Source organism: Struthio camelus, chromosome 23 (genome assembly GCF_040807025.1).
Source record: "Struthio camelus isolate bStrCam1 chromosome 23, bStrCam1.hap1, whole genome shotgun sequence".
Taxonomy (NCBI): domain Eukaryota; kingdom Metazoa; phylum Chordata; class Aves; order Struthioniformes; family Struthionidae; genus Struthio; species Struthio camelus.
In genome coordinates, this window is record NC_090964.1 from 3,213,052 (window position 1) to 3,232,883 (window position 19,832).

General features: G+C 51.1%; 2 protein-coding genes across 9 annotated transcripts in view; both read right to left on the bottom strand.

The window, feature by feature from the left end:
* Positions 1–202: 202 nt before the first annotated feature.
* On the bottom strand, positions 203–4,449 carry SLFNL1 (schlafen like 1). The gene is made up of 3 exons (XM_068917828.1): positions 3,955–4,449; positions 2,224–2,898; positions 203–334 (listed from the first exon to the last, which is right to left on the bottom strand). Exons 1-3 carry the CDS (start codon positions 4,447–4,449, stop codon positions 203–205), a joined length of 1,302 nt encoding a protein of 433 aa, XP_068773929.1.
* A 2,437-nt stretch (positions 4,450–6,886) lies between these two features.
* SCMH1 (Scm polycomb group protein homolog 1) overlaps positions 6,887–19,832 on the bottom strand; it is an 86,752-nt gene continuing 73,806 nt past the window's right edge. For 7 of the 8 annotated variants that reach the window (XM_068917374.1, XM_068917373.1, XM_068917368.1 and 4 more), the window contains 3 exons: positions 13,160–13,363; positions 11,791–11,933; positions 6,887–9,282 (listed from right to left, as the gene is read on the bottom strand). In XM_068917374.1, coding sequence (XP_068773475.1) covers positions 9,157–9,282; positions 11,791–11,933; positions 13,160–13,363 — 473 coding nt within the window. In that variant the 3' untranslated portion in view covers positions 6,887–9,156. Of the gene's footprint in view, positions 9,283–11,790; positions 11,934–13,037; positions 13,364–19,832 lie in introns of those variants that run through there. The other variant, XR_011136001.1, reaches the window with a different exon arrangement.

Here is a 19,832-nt window from a genome sequence, read left to right on the forward strand (position 1 = left end):
ATAAGTAACCAGCTCCCTGGTGCCCAAAGACACTCTGGGGATGAGAGTCCCAAGGCAACGCTTGCCTGTAAATGAGGCCTAGGTCACCCCACCATTGCCAACTGCTGCCCTTACTGGAGCAAAGTCGGGCTCCACTGATGTGCAGGGAAGCGCTTTCTTCCTTACGCTCCTGGTCTCCTTGCTTCTCTGTCTCCAGCCCTGATCACACAATGGTGCAGACTTTGGACCTGGGTTGTGGGCTCTGTAGCTGGTTGAGTTGTTGCAGTAGGTTTTCCTTCTCCTTCAGCAGCACCTCTATCCTTTCCTCCAGCTTCTTCAATTCTCCTAACCATTTCTGCGGACACAGAACAGCCTGGTAAATGATCCTTGCAGAAACATACCCACCACTTCCTCCCTTAAGGAGCTGCGAGAGCATGTGTCTAAGGGTACTGCACTGGCTTAGCTCTATCTGCGTGCGAGTAGGGTGTTTGGTGGCAGGGAGGCACCAGAAGAACAATCTCAAATAGGCTTAACGGCTTAAGACAATGTCTTCCTTGCGCTTACTTGAGGGAGTGTGTTTCTGGGCCCAGCTCAGCCTCTGCTGCAGGGTTGTTGAACAGCCATTGAAAATTTGAGCTGGGTGCTGCCTGCTCTTGAGCAGAGCCAGCCAAGAGCAGTGATGCTACAGTAGTACCAGCAATTGCAAGCGTTCTGGGGAAAGAAGAGATGCCAAGTGCATCCTGATGGAGACGGTGCTGGGCTTTATACCCTGAAGAGCCTCAGCCAGGCTCCTTCCTCCCTCCCTATGGAGGGTCCAGACTGAGGCCGGGGCTGTGGCAGGATTGGTGCAGAAAAAAGGGGGCCAGGAGGGCTGCAAGGAACCTGCTGGAAACTTCGGCATCTGCTGCTAGGGGATCAGCTGCTTTCAGCCTTGCAAAATGGCTGTCCTTGTGTTTTCTTCAGTAGCTGTTAATTAAATAGTCATCAAGAGAGAGATGAGTGCCGTGAGCTGAGGCTGCTCCCTGGGAGAGGTGAGGTGGGGTCTACTGGATGTATAGGATGGCTCAGCTCCCTGCCAGGACACAAACCCTGCAGACTTATTTTGGATACAAGAAGTGCTAGTCCAGTTGTCGCTTCTTGAAGGGAGAGCTTGGGTGTCTCTTCTGCTCTGAGTGCGCAGGGTTTGGGGATGGCCCAGGACTGGCAGAAGCAGGCAGCCAGGTCCGGATGGCACCGCTCAGCTCCTGTTTCACCCCATCAGCCCTGCTGTTGCAGCCTCTCATGTGCATCTCAGCTATAAAATCCTCCCCAAAAAATTTTCCCTGAAATCACCTGGGCTGAACTGGCTCCCATTGCTGTGGGACAGGCAAGATGTAGCTCAAAGCTCCTTTCTGAGTCAGTTCGGTACGTGCTGCCTGGATCACAGGGCAAGGCTAGGATGTGCTGACCTGGTTCTCCATCAACTACAAGGTCTCAGCCCAGAGCCTTCACACCCAGCACAGCCCTTGCAGCATGGCTAGGGCCATGAGGGTTTACAGGGTCTCTTCCATGTCCCAGTTGCTCTGTGCTTGTTGGGTGTTTCTTTGCTGCCTATCCTAAAATGTTCTTTAGAAACTGCGTTTTATCTTATTAGCTCAGGATGCATCAGTAGTAACTATTTAGAGGTGAAGACTGGATCAGACAGTTACATTTACAGACAAAAGGAGCCTCCATGTGACTTGGCACAGTCCTGCTGAGTGATACTTTCACTATCCCCAGAGCCCCCAGCCTGTCCTATCCTGAGACACAGCAGTAGGACAGTGCCAAGAAGCAGTGCCCTGGTGCCTGTCATGGGCTGATCCATCCATCAGCCCCCTCACTGAGACTGTCACCAGGGATAAGGACAGGAGCAAGCACACACGCTGTGTAAAAGCTCCCCTGCTGAGCTCAGAGCTTGCCAGGGCCCCCAGGGCTGCAGGGAGCATGTGAGGGTGGACTGTGTGTCACCAGCTAGTTACTATCCATGCCCTTATCCCTTGGGGGGGGGGGGGGGGAGGTGAGAGCAAAGTCACCATGGGGCCTGGTTAAGGCATGACAGTGCAGGGAATGACCAGCCCCAGCACCAAGAGCTCAGCGTCCTCCACCTGAAAAGGTGCCTGGATCCAGTCCCCACCCCACACCCTGCCTTGGGGACTGCCAGGCCAGCACCATCACCTCCATCCTCCCCCACTGAGGCTATGGACACACCAGCACTCGGGCAGTTACCTGCCGGCACCACTCCTGGATGGCACTTCCAGAGAGCGGGCCCTGGATGCTGCCGTCCCGACGCAGGTACACTTCACCCTGGTCCGTCTCATAGAGCAGCAGCTCGCCCTGCAGCCCTGGTGCCTGGACGCTCAGCCGGATCACCTTGAGACATGTCCCTGGGTCCCCTGCCTTCACCACAGGGATGAAGGTCAGGGCGTACATGTCGGGGAACACCTGGGGCTTAAAGCCTTTGAGGATGGAGTCAATGAGCAAGCGGATGCGATCCTCTTCCCTGTGCCCGCAGTGGACGCCATGCACGAAGCCTGTGTCCTCCACGCCAATGAAGAGGCTGCCACCTTCGCTATTGAGGAAGGCGCATACATACTTGCGGACGTGGTGTTTGAGGGTGCCCATCAGGTACTCCCCACTGCCCCGCTTGAACTCCACATTCCTGGTCTCGCTGCCCATGAAGGCCCCATAGAAGAGGCGCTCTTGGCCCACGATTTCCTGCTGCACTATAGCGCTGTCAGAGCGAGTCCCTCTCCGAAATGTCGATGGCTGGGCTGCCAGGGAGCCCCAGGGCTTGGAGCTGAGCTGGGTGGCCTCAAGGCCTTGTGCCCTGCCCTTGCCGGGCTTGCGAGACCCTGGGCTTCGATGTGCTGGGGGGCTGCTCACAGGCACCGCTAAGCCACTCTGTGGATTCAGGAAGAGGGACATGGTTAAGCAGACAGGGCAGGAGAGTCATCCAGGGTGGGAGCGGGGGGACAACAGCCCCAGCTTCTGTGCCCAGGTTGGGGGAGGGGGAGAGAGAGACACACACACACACAAATTAGAGCTGGGAGCTAAACCTCTGCATAAACCCCTTTGCTTTATGAGCATCAAGCACCTTTATAGATCTAGGGACCAGCTTTGAGGGCTCTCTGCTGGAGCAGGCTGCAGAGACCTTTGCACCAAGCAGTGAGGCTGGGACTGGAGAGCACGGCCTTGCTCCTAGTGCAGTCCCCGGAGGCCCAAACCATGGGACTGATGATAGCCAGATCACCTGGGAAGCAGTGTGAGACTCAAGTTGCAGCCAAGCCCTCCAGGGCCAAACACAACCGCTCGGTCTGCAGACTTCCTACTACCAAACCTTCTCTGCCATTGCAAGAGACTCTCTTGATTTGGCTGAGTGCAATGGGGCCGTGCTGGTCTTGGAAGAGACGAGGCTTCCCTCATCCCCATTCCAGACATGCAGCCATGTAGCACCCACAGCCCGCCACCCCTGCCCTCCCTCCATGAGGCAGTCTCAAACCTTGTTCCTGGTTGGGGGGAGGGCTCCAGCCAGTCTAGCATGGGAGACTGCTAGGCTGGACCTAGGCCAAAGCAACAGCCCTTGGGAAGAAGAGATTGGGGGGGGAGGCAGTCCAGCTCTGTGTTGGAGCCCCCAAATCCCTGATGCCTGAGGAGAGCTTTTGGGTCCTGGGGATGGGAGAGAAGCAGGAAAGTGGCTGGGAACATGGTTACGAGCACCACGCAGACTAGCAAGTGCTCAAAGCAGGGAACGTTTGGCCCTGGAGGCACCTGAACTGAGGTCCCAGTGTTGCCCACTGCAAGCCCAAAGGGTGCCAGCAAAGGCAGCACAGTGGCAAAGCCAAGGCTGCAGGAGGGGCGTGAGGTACCCAGCACAGCCCTTGCTCCCCCCCCCCCCCCCCAATCTGTGCTGGGCCCTCCGGGCCCACTTAGATTCCCCTTTATCCCAGCAGCACCCACCTCCCTGTCCTCCTGGGAGTTGGGTGCCCTTCGTCTGCCTTCCGCGACCACCAGTGTCTTCCCCTTGACCACCAGCTCCCTGATGAGGCTTTGCTCCATGTCTGCAGCAACTAGGAGCTGCTTTGCAATGTGCTCAAGGCTCATTTCACTGCCCAGCTGCACGAAGGCGTAGGCCTGCCTCGGCTTCTTTACCACCTCAATGTGGTGCCGCTGGAGGACCAAGCCCGCTGTGCCCAGGATGTCCTTGAGCATGCTGCAGAGCACCTCTGGTGAGTACCGTGGGTTCAGGTTCCCCAAGTACAGCGAGTGGGGCTGGCCAGGGGCCTCTTTGGTCTCCATCACCAGTCCTTCTGAGGGGTCTGGCACAGAGGGTCCCTCCTCTGCTGATGTCATTGAGCTGGCCATGCCTCCAGCTTCCTCCTTGCCCAGGGCCAGGAAGGATGCCTCTGCCCCTGTTGCACTGCTGGCTGGCGGCTCACAGGGGCTTGCCTCCATCCCGCAGCTGTCTGGCTACAGGGCTCACTGGGGTACACACTGTCATGGCACTGGTCTGTGTTGGGGAGAAACTGGCCGGGGTGGGGGCCACCCCTTATGCCCACAGGCTGGCTGCTCGTGGCATTTGACCCATCTGCTGTTACATGCCGCCGAGCCGCATCCGGAGGCAGAGGGCAGATGTGCAGATCTGTGCAGTGGTGGGCTCAGAGATTTGCACCAGGGGCTGTGCTCTGCCCGCACGCTGCCCAGGTGAGGGGGGACCCTGCATCCCCACTGCAGGCTTCTGCGGCAAGGGAGGGCTCCAACCTGCAAAACAGGAGCCTGTCAGACATGAGTGCCAAGCTCGTATGCCCTGCCGTACCCGCCTTGGGTTCTATCCCACCTCAGAGCAGGGGACCCATGTGTCACACCTTGCCAGCAGCCATGTAGCCCTGAGCAGGCGTCTCTCTCTCTCTCTCTCTCTCTCTGTCCTTCAGACGGCCCTTGGGAGGAAGCCAGGACACAAAACCAGCAAATGCTACCTTGGCTGGGCCAGGCTCTGGCTCATGCTTGTGTGCAAGCATGGGGCCGGGGAGGGGGAGGGCGGGCTGCATACTCTGTGGCCTCCCCCCACCCCAGTCAATCCGGTGCTCTCAGCATAGGATGAGCCTGGAGTAGCCCTCTCCCTGCTCAATCCAGCCAGGCTCTGTGCCACCATTCCTGTGGCCACCAGCCCTGTGGCCTGTGCTGGGTGCCACCAGCCCTCCGCATGCCACACAGAAGCCATGCTCTCACCAGGATTCTTTTATGTACATTTTCCAGAATCCCCCTTGGATGGCTGGCACCAAGGACACAGGACGTGGTGGTGCATCACAGGGCCTGGCTAGGCACTGAAGTCCCTGCCCAGCAGGCCTCACTTGCCAGCAGCCCTGGCCTCCTCAGCCCCAGCCCTGCTCTGGTGTGGAGGAGGCCAGGATCCTGCAGGACAGAGTTGGGCATGTTTCATCACCCTGGGACAAGCCAGCAGGATAACAGGGTGTGTGGGACACAAGTGCAGAAGTTCTCCCAAAGCCTCTTTGGGAAAGGCCGTATTGAGGGTCTCCTAAATGTTCTGGCAAATATCAGGCTGTGGCCTGCTTCCTCCTCCATATTTGCCTTTCTCCATTAATCACACCAAGACCTCCCTAACCCTCAGCAGAGCTGGGGTTGCAGTGGGTGCAGGAGCCCGGCTCCATGCGTGGGCTGAGCTCCATGCAAAGCACACTGCAGCACAGCTGTGGGTTGATGGGATCAGTCCATGGACCAGCCTATTTGGCCCCTCTCAGAATAAAGCCCAGTCACTTCCTCACACTAAGCATCTCAGACAGCAAGGGACCCTAGCCCCGTTTACCGCAAAGGGCCGGCAGCTCCTGGGCCAGGTGTGTTGTTCTCCTAGGGACACTCTGGGTCAGTCGCCAGCAGTGGCCTTTGGCAGGGTGCATTGTGAAGTCACCAGTGTCACCAGAGGCATCAGACTGATCCCATGCCAGGGCATGTGCTCAGGTAGAAACAGACCTCAGCACCAACACAGTCCCCGCACAGGTCACAGCTCTGGGACAGCAGGGAGAAGCGCTGCAGCATGGAGAAGATCTGCTCCCGCTTTGAGGCTGGCAGCAGGGAAGCAGCACTGCAGCATGCAGGGATTAGGGACAACCATGGGAAAGGCAGCGACTGCAAGCAGGAGTGGAGAGACAAGAGTCCTGCAGGAGCAGCAGTGCTGGGGAGGACTGGGAGGAGAGAAGAAGCTGTGGGCTGCCAGGGCCCTTGGGGACAGACGTGTCCCCACAAGCAGCTTCACACCCCACAGACAGAGGCCACCCTGAGAGCTGGGGAAATGCTGCAAGATGCAATACGCAGCTCCGCATCCACTGCCTGGTGCTCCCACGCAACCTCTCAGTGCTGGAAGCAGGAACTTGGGCCTCACAAGCCCCACTGGCTCAGGGAGACCCTGGGAGGCCGCCATCTTGCTCTGTACCCAGGCTCACCAGTGCACCCAGTCATGCTCAAGCCTGTTAAGAAGTAGAGGCCGATCTGCAAAGAGCACGAGCCTTGCTGGGCTACGTCAGAAGGGCTGAGCAGAGCTGTGCAGGCAGAACGTGTGCAGGCACAATGGGCCCGGATGCTATTGGCTGGCTACTTTCGCTAAAAAACCCCTACTCACCTGATCATCAGATTGTTTAGGCTGATTTTTTTCTGAGCTAAGGGGTGCCCTAAGCTCTACTCCAAGCAGTGCCAGAGGAGCAGGGATGAAGCACCAAGGGGGTCATTTGCCTGTCCTGATGCAAGGCTCCGTGCCCTGTCCTCGGTCGATCCTCTGGCTGCCCAGCCTAGAGGAGCTGCCTGCAGCGGGTGCTTACGGGGACACATGCTACTGGGAAGCCCAGTCAAGCGCTCCAATCAGTGCACACACAACCAGCAATGAGGAACTTAGTTTTTCTTTTATTTATAAACAAATCAACATAAAATAAGTGCAGAGGAAAGCACTGGCTGACCCCGCACGGGGACCTGTCTGCAACGGGCCAGCGAGATCAGCATTGGGTAAAAATGAGAGGGTGTCTCTGGGCCAGTGCTGTGAGCAACAGGGCTCTGCGAGGTGGCCAGAGACCCACCTCCCTCAGACCACACTGGTGCAGCAGGGAGTGCAGCTGAGACTTTGCTGTACAACAAAAAGCCTTTTTATTACTTTGGGTTTTTTTCTTTTCTTTTTTTGCAACTTTCCCCTTAGGGGTAAACCTAACCCAGTGCAAGAGACTGGTGGGCTTGTTCACCACAGGAGCCCTTTCTGCTGCTGGCTTGGGCCCTTGAGGCTTGAAGGGAAGAAGGTGCGAGATGTTTCTTCATACGTATAGAAGGTGAGCTAACGGCAGGGAAACAAGTGCTTGCAAGGTAGATCGCCCCTGTCCCAACCCTTCGGTCAATGCAGAAAGGAAGTGTGTGTGCATACATAAGTGCGTTGTATGTGCATGTGTGTGCACATGTGATGAGACAGCCCACAGCTCTAGACCTTCACCATGACTCTCCCAACAGTAAAGACAAGCTCAGCTCTTCCCTGGCTTGTCCCAGGTTGGGGCACAAGATGCTCCAGGGGCTTGTGCAACCCTTGTTTCTATAGAAAGGTTGCAGCATGGGACAGGAAGTCTGTTGCCGTCAGAGTCCCTGGCCACTCTCACAGCGATCCAGGGTAAGAAAGCTCCAGGCTGCCGCGAGCTGGTGGCCCGGCTTCGGGAAGGGCTGGGTGGCGTCCACTTAGATACTTCTCTTGCAGCTGCAGTAACGCATTTGGGACAGCAGATTACTGCTCAAGTGCCATCAAAAATAAATACATTAGACTGTCTGAAACAAACAGGTGCCCCTGGGTAGGGCAAGCCCTTGCAGGAAGAGCAACGCAAGGACTGGTCACCAGACTGGGCTCCTCTGACTCCCAGACCCAACACCCTCTTGCACATGCTGGGCTGGGACGGACTGAAACACCAGAGGACCAGGAATGCCCACTGGAAAGACAAACTTTTACATTTCTGGCTAAAAATCTCCAAGGGTTGCAAGTTCAACAACAGGTACAAAAAACATTTCATTGCTTTAAACAGACAAATCCTTATTTAAAAAAAACAAAACAAAACAAAAACAAAAACAAAACAAAAAGGAGAGAAGGACCGAGTCCTGCAGCATCCAGCCAGCCTCCACTGCCAACCCAAACGCTAGCATGGAGGGCCTGTCCTTGCCACGCGTACGCCAGACCCCAGCCATGCACCTCACTGAGTTTCCCCACAGCTTGCTCCACACTCCCAGGCAGTGCTGTGTGCCGGCCACGTGGCATCACCTAAGTCTCGCTTCCTCCTTGGCCTCCCCAGTCAGAAATAAATACGAAGGCCTCCATCCCCAGCCCAGTGTCACCAGCACAAGGAAGGTCAAAAGTTAAGGGCAGACAGCTCTGCCTCCAAAGGGAGGTGAGCATGCCCAGGGATGAGCAAGCAGGCTGGTGGGACCTCAGCATGTGCTGCGGCTCCCACCCATTTGTGGAAGACTGGGTATAGGATGGTTGTTGTTCTAAGCTAGCCATAGTATTACGAAAGTTGAGGGTGAATCCCAGGCGCCGTCTCTCTCTCAGCCTGGCTGTCCAGAACAGCACAGTGAAGCACAAAGCGTCCAGCACCCCGGGGTCCACTGCCCATCTGACGTGAGCTGAGGAGACAGGAATCGAGGACCACCCGGAGCAGGCAAGGCCAGGAGAGCAGGGTTTCTAGGAAACGTGAGAGCAACGCACTCCTGCAGCAGAGCAAAAAGGAGAGAATCCAGCACAACCGCCCAGTCCCTGAAAGGCTCTGCCAAAGCTCCCATCCAGAGCAGCTCCTCAGTCCCAAGGTAGAGGGACCAGGAAATCACAGAGAAACACCAGCTCAGGAGCACAGACAGTCTCTCTGCTTCCAACAGGACATCCATGACTCGAGTTTGGTGTGAAGCCCCGGGGCCAACAGGTTGTCGGTCTCCTTCCAAAAAGCCTCATGGGCCTGGCTGCCAGAGGAAGGAGTGGGTGGGTGGCTGACTGGATCCCTGCACCAGTCCGGGGTGTTTCTGAGAGGTGTCCGTCTGCGGCATAAATGGGTGTGTGTGCATGCGTACCTGTCTGCAGGTGAGTGCGCGTATGTATGGACAGGAGCAGCATTTCCAGGATCCGTCCTGCCAAGCGTCCTCTCAGAACTTGCCTTGCTTTAGCTTGTCGATATGGTAGGTTAGCTTCAGGGCTGGCCCCAGCTTCAGCCCCATGTACTTCATCATCATGTCACTCCGCAGCAGGAGCAGGGCTTTCCCGTCAATCTCCTGTAAGAAGGAGAAACAACACCACAAACGTGAGCCTGTCTCTGCTCTCCAGCCTGTCATTGCCCAAACTGCCCAGGGCGACGCTCAGCTCCCAGACAACTGAGTGTCTTTTGGCTCCGGCCGCCTGCTGTCACCTTGAGTCAGGCAGGGTTTTGTCCTCGCAGCTCATTCTGTTTTTTATTTGCCCAGCCGCTCAAAGCAGCCCACCAAACAGCGCCTACCAGGCAGACCCCTGCCATTCACATCTGTAAGCCCAAATCCTTCCTGCTTAGCCAGGCCATGCCCAAAAAGGCAATGGCTGAAGCAGCACTGTTGGGCATGAGACCACAGCTCAGAAGCAAAGCAGGTGGGTTCCACGTAACCGTAGCATCGCCAGTGCACGCAGTTCTCTGCATCCTGCCCTGTCAGGGGTTCAGGCCTTCGACAAGTTTGTGGTGCCAGGATATCTGCTGAAATCCTCCTGTTGGATGTTCTACTAATAAACACCCATGAGCTATGTCAAGCTGGGGATTAGCAAATCCTGAATGGAAACAGGAAGCAAGGAAAAGAAAGGGATCAGGAGAATGAGCTGCTCCAAAGCAGAGGAATCGGCTGGGTGCTAATAAATGGAGTAAACTCTTTTAGCTGTACATCAGGGCTGCACAGGATTTTTGCGCTCACAAATCTCCAATCATGAACCTTTCTGACCCTGCACACTCGCACCCAACCCTTCTTGAGGCAACGGCAGTGCTCAAGAACAGTCTGTCTCTCAAAGGCATTGCCACCCCAAAGCACTACAGGGGAAGCATCCTGTCCTATTGTGACACATACAGCACTTTGTACATTGGACTTTATTATAGGAAAAGAGAAAAAATAACCTTGCTGAAAATCAAGGTCATAGATGGAGGCAAAAGACAAAAAAACCCTCTTAACCCAAAGAGAAGGCCACTATACATAAAGTGAGTTTCTGGAGTTTCTAAAACAGCAGGCAGAGGAATACAGAAACAGAACATCTCATCTCCAGCATGGATGATTCCAATTTCATATCTTTCAAAGTGTCTGATGCTTTACTGCTGAGCCACATGTGCCCCTCGCTGAGGCTCAGGAAAGGAGGGATATGCAGCTTGAAATAACTGCAGAATAGCTTTGTACTTAGCACCAGCTAATGGATGATTTTCAGACCTCACAGCCCTTGCAGTATTCCTTCCCTTTATCTTTTTCTGGCTTGTCCAGAGTTTTGGAGTGGACAAGCTGCTGTTGATAGCCCAGCTTTCATGAAGAAAATATTAATTGACTTATAAATGAAAAACAAGAAAACCTCCAACCTCTCTCAAAACAGAAAACCCTGTCCTATGGTGATGCTCAATTAGGTCTCAAACTTGGTAAGATCGCCAATATTCTCCAGTACCGAGTCTGTTCTGCTTTTCCCTTCTTAAAATGAAAGGTAAGTTTTTCCCAGGACTGCCAACACGGGGGACTTTAATCTCTCCGCAGAGGGCTGACCACTCTCTTATATAATTAAACAGAATATTTTTCAGTTACTGGCGGTTCTAAAATGGAAACTGATTAAAAAAAGAGACAGCGTTGTCTCAGCCCTGTCAGCAGAAAGATCTGCACTACCTCCCTCGGGAAGGAGCCTGTAGGTCTCCACTTACAAAACTGTTACAGATCTGCAGGACACACAAGATTTACAGCTCCAGCAGCAAAACGAACAACGACACTCAGCACACAGAGCAAAGTCAGTTCAGTACTGTCTCAGGAAAACACTGGGTGTGGGTTCCACTTCACGCGAGCAAGCAGCACAACTCACTTCTCAAGACCTGCCACACCAATCTGAGAACATGCTTAACTGCCTGGCTGGAATACTCACTACCTAACCACACAGCTCTTCACCACTTCCAGTTCATGCAAAGTATTTTCTTCTACATTTTTTCTGACTTCACAAGTACTACCAGGTACACGGAATGAATCAAAAGGCAGAGAAAAGATGAACTGCCTGGTAGGAACTGGGATGCAGAACTGCCAAAATTTCTGTAACTTTAATTGTACAAATTCCATGTTCTGTCTGCAGCTTACACTTAAGGACGTGCACACAGATGAGAACACTGGAGGACCCCTTTTTATAGGGAATGCTGGGACAGCAACACACTCAATGAATTCCACTTGGGACACAAGTTTTCTTACAAGAAGGTGAATTTTAAGATCCCAGGATGGATTCTTTTTTTTTGGTGCTAAGGATACCAGATTCAAACCCAGCTAAGAGCTGGGTTTAACTGTCTATATGCACAGAGGCAGCAGAAGTAGAAGGTTTAATTGTGCTACCATGTCTTCACCTCTGTGACTGGAGGAAGAGCAATCCCAAGCCTGAATGTTATACTAGCAGAACTTACGAGGATGTTTTTCATAGGAAAAAACTTTGGCTGGTACAAGGTGCTGCTGTTCTTCAGACTTTCCTATATTTCCTTCATGTGATGATCTGTCCTGTATCCATATATATATATATATATATATATATGCAGACATATTTACATGTTTTCGAAAGAGGTCAGCGTGGGGTCCCAGCTGTGGATCAGCTTCTCGTATGAACTGCATCACTTCCTCCACTGTCCAGGACGAGGGGTCTCGGCTGTTCAGCCGTGAGACATCTCGAGATCCAAGATATCTATCTGAACCTGGGTGTAATTGCAAGACAGCAGCAGTTATTTAAAGCACGACTGCAGCATCATTCCAGCAGTTATTCACACTTCATCTACTATTCAGTCTCCTTTCCTGAAGCAATGGCAGAGACAATGTGAGGACACCTCCCAACAACGTCCGAGAGAATCCTATGACACAGGTCTAGGACGTAAGCCTTATTGTCTCTCTTCAGGCCTTACTTTCAGAGCAGCCTTCTACAGCCAGCCCTTTTATTTCCCCTAAAATCCAATTTTTCCTCACCCTCTTTCAGCTCAGACTCGCCCCACCACTCTTACTCTCCGACTTCCTTGACCATCTGCTAACATTTCCCACCTTCGCAGAATGCAATACCCTGTTCCCACTTGTTTCCCCAAGAACCTTCTCTCCCCTTCCTTCCCACCACTTCCCCATGCAGAACACCGTCTTTAGCAACTTTAACATGGCAAAGTCATTTTATGTTTGCGTAGGCTGAATTTACTGTTGCACTGAGCCCATATACAAAATCCTGTTGTTTTTAAACACTACAGGAGTTAACGAAAGTCCCGTTCTCAAATTGCTGGAATCAGCAGAGCCAGTTGCTTCAGCTCTTCTGTGCAGCATTACTTGTACACGCAGATGTAGGGGCGAGGCTGACAGACCAAAGCATTAGTGGCCTGGTTTTGTAAGAGATCTTTACTGATGCTAGGTACCTACAATTATAACATGGCTTCGCAAACATCTAGATTTGACAGGTGCTGATTTGCTGCAATTATCAGCTCTCCTGCCCCTACTCCTCCACTCTATAGGTATCATTCATGCATCCACACATCCTCATGGACACCCACCCCAGCTCCCACCCTAATCAAGTTCTCAAATCCCTGGCCACTCCCAATCCATCCTCCCTGATTCAGACATCCGTTTATCACTTTGACAGCGCCAGTGGATATACCCCCTAACCACACTTGCAAATTCAGCTCTTACCTACTCATTCCTATCTGCTGATGTCCAAGTCCCCATCTAGTCACTAAGGCAAATAACTGACCCTGCAAGCATCATCTCTCCGTATTTCCACCCACCCATCTGCCATGTCTCTAGAACTACTGTTAAACCTAACAGACTACCTGTTTAACAGTGTAGAGGCCAGTCTCTGGTACTTGCTGAAGTTAGAAAGGTGTAACTGGAGTTAGAAAAGCCCTTTATTGCCAAATTTACAATCGGAGGGCTGGCTTCTTAACTCTCTTACCCCCAGAGCTAAGCCTACGCAAGGCAGAGGTACTGCCCTGAGTGAGGCTAGAGGGTTGGTGCAGGTGCCTGTATCCCTGCAGACGATAGTCTCTGGAGCTCCTGCTGTGGCTTGATGAATTGACGGAGTTCAAGGCAGAGTCCATGGGGTCCAGGCGAGGTTCCAGGGGACCTGGGAGGCCATCTCCCAGGACAAAGGTTTCACCTGGAATGCACCAAGCTGCAATTAGTACAGGTGCTGCCCAAAGTTACAGTCCAACAGCAGTAAGCAGAACAGAACTACAGCAAAGGCCTCTCTGGGTGCACAGGGCTCACATGCAGCAAAGATAACAGGGTTCAGACTGGACTAGTTGTCTCCTCTAAAGCACAAACATCAAAAAGATGTACTGCTGAAGTGCTGCAACCTGGTGTTTGATTGGCAAGTTCCAGTCCAACCAGTTAACAATGATAATGCTCAATACACAGACTTGAGTCTCAACAGCTACTCTGTTAATGCCAACACCAGCTCCTGCTTGCATTCCCACATCCTTTTACTGATTTCACAGGCCCTTCCTTCGACAGTAGAGCAGCCCAGGGGCAGGCAGGGTGGAGGGTTGCCTGTTCTGAGTAATGAAAACATTTCTTGATGCCAGCAGATCAAGAACTCATTAGCTCTGAGCTGGGCAAGGAGGTTCCCAAAGATCCAGTCAAACTCCACACATCCCACTGCTGGGACGTAAACAGGAAGCATGGGGCAGAAGGCTCTTCCTGTGCAGAGGTCTCAGTGTCAGACCGGCTTCTGCACCTTATCTTCCAAACTTGCATTTAATTTGCATTGTCAATGACAATGTTAGGATGGGGAGACTGAGGAAACTATCCTGGATGTTACATTGTGCTGGCTGAGCCTGAACTGCAGATTAGCAAGTGAATCTCATATCTAGGAAAGATTTCCCTTTGCTGTTATGCCATCAAAAAGTCATCCTAGGACCACATGTTTGTAGATTTCACTATGGCACAGCACAACCTAGTCTCAGTCCAGGCGGACCTGATGCTTCATGATACTCAAATACCTGGGTTCTTTACTACGAAATTCCCAGCAAATTGTAAAGTGAAAGAGGAAAACAGTTCCTAGAATGAGGTGCATTGCCTGCGCGGGCTACGCCACTGCACCTGGTTGAGATTTGGGGCACCTTTACTAGCGCCTGCAAAGAGACTCTTAAAACAGTTCACAGTTTTGAGCTGCTGCATTCAAACACTGCAGCAGGCTACATGAATGGAAAAATGAAACCAGAGAAACTGTATCTGTCAGGCCTGGGCTTCTTCCCTGGACTTCACGGACCACAGTAACAGTAGGAGAAAATCCAGCATGGCAGGGAAAATGGCACAAGACAGGAGTGAAGGAGGCCTTGAAGTTATTCAGCGATAGTCTTGAATCAGAGATCCTTGTTGAAGTGAAAACATCTACCCACATGGGAAACTACTGACGTGTGGGCCAACCTACAGCACATGCGACCAAGGGAATAAGAGACAGGGCTCAGACCAGCACTGCTTTTACACAAGCTTTTTAAGCATGTCCGGCTGGTTTCTAAGAGTTTCAGAGGCCTGAAAATCAAAGAAAGGCAGAAATGCTTCAAATGCAACCATGGTAAACAAAACCTAAAGGAAAGAGGGTTGCAATGATGGAGATGATAGCCTTGCATTTGCTTGACTGAATTGCCAGAAAGCCGGAAAAGAGGAGCATTAAAGTTTGGCAAAGAGGAGGTAAAGTTGGGGAAGCTATGGGCTGCCTGCCTCAGAGTGAACTTGCCCCCAAAATCTCTATTCAAATGCAGAGAGCAATAGCGTTGAAACTAGAGGATGAAAAAGGCAGAAAACAACATGCTTCCAAGAGAAATAGCCCAAGAAGGGCTCAACCTCTGTAGTATTCAGATATTACTTTGGATGCTGGCAAACTGCATTTCCTTAACTGGAGCACAGCAGCATGAACTTAGCAAGAAACTTTGGGAAGAACTTAACAGCTTTCGGACCTCAGACTGAGATGCCAGCTCTGCGCCCTCACCATCTCCTCGCAGCACTAGAAGACTGGGCAAAAAAACCCAACTCACCTGGGCTGCTCTGGCCCAGGGTCAGATAGCACTTCCTTGGCTGAGTCCAGACAGACCCACACCATGGATGTGATTTACACCAGTGGCACTGGGAACTTCTTCGTGGGAACTACATTTGATTTCCTCTCCAACAACAGTAGAGTTTTTGTTAAAATACGAATTACTTCCCATTAAACATAAGCTTTTTGGAACATCCATGCAAAAGGGTAACATCTGACTCATGGTAAAGCGTGGTGGCATGAGACGGGTTAGCAGGTCACAGCCCAGTGCATTGATCTCAATATATTTATAAAAGGAGAAGGAAACCATAGCTAGCACAGCAGAGATACGAGTATTGAAACAGGTCTCTGCTGCAGGGCTCCATCCTCCAGGGGATTCAATTACCCTTTGTGAGGTAAAATCATCCGAATTCATGAAGATCCAGGATACCTGACCCAGATTTGCTGGGTCAGAAAAATATGCATGTCCAACTGATAATGAAAATACATCAAAGCTTCATAAGAGGTATGCACATCCAACTGATAATGAAAATACAGCAAAGCTTCATAAGAGGATTTGTGCCTGCAAAAGGAATCATGGAGGCATGGTGGCATAGCTCTCAGAACTTGAGTACTGTGAAGTACTGTGATGGATGGATATAGGCTCTTTAGGAAGGACAGGCCAGGAAGGCAAGGCGGGGGAGTTGCCCTTTACGTGAGAGAGCAGTAGGAATGCATGGAGCTCTGCCTGGCGACAGGTGAGAGGCCAGCTGAGAGCTTATAGGTTAGGATTAGCTGGCAGACTAGCACAGGTGACGTTGTGGTGAGTGTCTGCTACAGGCCACCTGATTAGAAAGTAGTAGTAGTGAGGCCTTCCTCAGATAATTGGAAGAAGCTCCACGTTCACAGGCCTTCGTCCTCACGGCGGACTTAAGGCACCCTGTTGTCTGCTGGAGGGACAACACGGCAGGGCACAAGCAATCCAGGTTTCTGGAGCGCATTGGTGACAACTTTTTGATATGGGTGATCGAGGAGCTGATGAGGAGACACGCTCTGCTGGACCTCATACTTACAAACAAGGAAGAACTGGTCAGACGTGTGAAGGTCGGGGCAGCCTTGGCTGCAGCAACCATCAATTCAGGATCCTAACAGGACAGAGCAGGGCAAAAAGCAAGATCACAACCTTGAATTTCAGGAGAACAGCCTTTGGCCTGTTCAGGGACCTGCTTGGAAGAATCCCATGGGATATGGCCCTGGAGGGAATAGGGGTTCAACAGAGCTGGTTGATATTCAAAGATCACCTCCTCCAAGCTCAAGAACGGCCCATCCCAACAAGCAGGAAATCAAGCAAAGGTGGCAGGAGGCCACATGGATGAACAAGAAGCTCCTGACTAAACTTGGACATAAAAAGGAAGTGTACAAGAAGGGAAATCAGGGACAAGTTACCCATGAGGAATATAAAACACAATCTGAGCATACCTCGCTGGGGTTAGGAGAGCTAAAGCCGACCTAGAACTCAAACTGGTAAGGGATTCAAGAGTGCAGTTTTACTGCTAAAACATGGAGTTTGGCCACAAGCATATTTGCACGACTACTGAACACCCACTGTTCCCAACAAATTATAGTTGTTGAAAAGCAGGTTCCCACTGTACTGGTACTGCAGCTTTTTAGCAAAAGGCTACGTAAGTGACACTAGCTGTAAGAAGAGAAACAATGCACGAAGGGAAATCCCCTCCTCATCTTTCTGACTTCTTGTGAAGGGCACCTATGGCTACTCACAATCCCAACCGTTCTGTGATTCTGTGAACTTCTGAGCTCAGCTAGCAAAGACTACAGCTTGGGAGGCTGGGAGACCTCAGGGAAAGCAACGCACAGGTTCACATCAGTACAACACTAAAGGATCCAGACATCACCCTCAGAACATACTTAACCCAAAGTTTAACATACTGTCATCTTTCTGATCTGAATGCACTACGATGCATTCTTGAAAAACGTGATCGTTTTCTTACATGTGCTTATGACTGTACATCCAAAGAACAGTATGAAGCCAAGCATCTAGGGAGCACTTCTTTTTTTTTTGCTTAAGGGGCAGAATTAAAGCTGCATGTTCATCCTCAGATTACCTGTCTCCTGTTACTGCAGTGCCTGCTAGGCACTGCAGTAAATATTACAGCAGAACTGGAGGCTTTTCAGCAAAGTCGGTGCAAGAGAGCTCTAGGATTTTTTTTTAAATACAAATACACAGAGAACCGCTTGAGCGAATGACCCTGACAAAGAGGGGAGAGAGAAATAAGGCCGGAGGAGAATGATGACTAGATCTGTGAATGATCTGTGGCAGAAGACATTGTGCTTCTTACAGCGGCAGCACACAGACTGCTTTCAGGGCTATATTCAGAATTCTCTCACTCTTGATAAACAGCTTTGGAGTGAGGAGGACGTGGTTAATTCTTAGGCATGTTTTCCTATACAGATTGCTAGTTTTAAATACAGCCCTGCGTTTGGAGTATTGCAGGAAAACAGGCCAAGATTAGTGGTGGAGAGGCAAAGAAGAGATAATCAGACAAAGTTTAACTAAACAAATAGTCCTACGGATTCTAGAGTGCAGTTTTACTGCTAAAACATGGAGTTTGGCCACAAGCATAAATCTGCTTTGCACAACTACCGAATACCTAGTGCTTCCAACAAATTATAGTCGTTGAAAAGCAGGTTCCCACTGTGCTGGAACTGCAGCTTTTTAGCAAAAAGCTACATAACTGACTTCTTGTGAAGGGCACCTATGGCTCCTCACTGCCTTCCATTTGGCACAGTGGAAGCTTTTGAGGTATTGTAGTCTGTCACACCTGTGAAACCAGTATATGCTCTGCTGAGGGAGTTTACCACCATGAGAAGTCATACCTCCTTGCTCAAGAAATATTGAATGTCTGAGTATTTCAGGCTCATATTGTTAAAATACATCCACTCAAAAACAAATGTTTCTGCCTATACTTAAATTTCATGGTGAAGGAGGAAGAACAGCCTTTTAGCTGATGGGTTGTGGGATAAAAATGAATTTCTAGAAGCTCTTTGGAACTGCACCTCATTTCTCCCTTCCCTGTACACTTCCTGCCAGGTCCAAGAACAGACTAAGACCAAGATGCTGTACGAAGTTCAGAATACAACAGCATCTTGACCCTCATATGAAGGCTCTACTTCTGCCCACTTGTCTCTACTTTCACAAAAGAGGCTGGAGCAATCTGGGTATCTGCATGACATGTCCCATTCAAAGGACAAAAGATAAATGAACAGACTTTCAAGTAGACCAAGAATCAGTCTTGTAGACAACATAACAGAGATTCCCACTCAGAATTACCTACTATAAGAGCCTTTCTCTCTTCACTGCCAATACAGGGAGGCCAACATACCCACCACCTAACCCAAGCATCTTAGTCTTTAGAACACACCACTGAACTTCAAGAACAGGCAAAATACTGCACGTCTACCTGCCGATGGAGTGGGAGCAGACATGTTTTTCTAGTCATTACCTAAGTACAGTGGTTGATATATTAGAGGAGAACGTCAAGTAGATCAGAAAGACAGTGTATCTAGAGGTTAGAAATGGTGTGGGCATTAGGGAACAATGCTTGACTTGTCAATACACTGGAACAGGTGAGACAGTTCGGCAGTTCACCTTATTCTTTAGATCGGCTATGCGTCGAACTCACAACTTTAATCGTTTTAGATTCTAAAGGCCAACGGGTTCTGTCCATCACAAGGTGCAAATTCACTCTCTCTCTATGACTAGATACTGGGTAAGTAATACTGGAGAACACAGGACAATGGCGAGTGATGGAGACTAAAATTACGTTATAGCACATGGGAGGCTGTTCACTCTCAAATCTGGGATCAACAATGCAAGTCCAGCAAACTCAGTAAGAAAGAGGGAAACAGTGGATTTATCAAGACAGTAACAGAACACAAAGCCACTGAACACTCATCAAGTAACAGTCTCCAGCAATTTTTTTCAGTAACATATTACAAAGAAACGAGACTAGAAGGAGTTCTTCAAATATATCAATAGCAAAAGGAAGACTAGGGAAAACGTGGGCCCGCTGCTGAATGGGGCAGGTGCCCTGGTAACAAAGGATATAGAGAAGGCAGAGTTGCTGAATGCCTTCTTTGCTTCAGCCTTTACTGCTAAGGCCAGCCCTCAGGAATCCCAGACCCTGGAGACATGAGAGGAAGGCTGGAGAAGGGAAGACTCTCCCTTGGTGGAGGAGGATCGCGTTAGAGATCTTTTGTCCAAACCTCACATCCATAAATCCATGGGCCCCAATGGGATACACCCACGAGAGCTGAGGGAGCTGGCGGATGTTCTTGCTAGGCCACTCTCCATCATCTTGGCAAGGTCCTGGAGAACAGGAGAGGTGCCTGAGGACTGGAAGAAAGCCAATGTCACGCCAGCCTTCCAAAAGGGCAAGAAGGAGGAGCCAGGGAACTACGGGCCTGTCAGCCTCACCTCCATCCCTGGAAAGGTGATGGAACAGCTCATCCTGGAGGTCCTCACTAAGCATGTGGAGGACAAGAAGGCGATCAGGAGTAGTCAGCATGGATTCACCAAGGGGAAATCATGCTT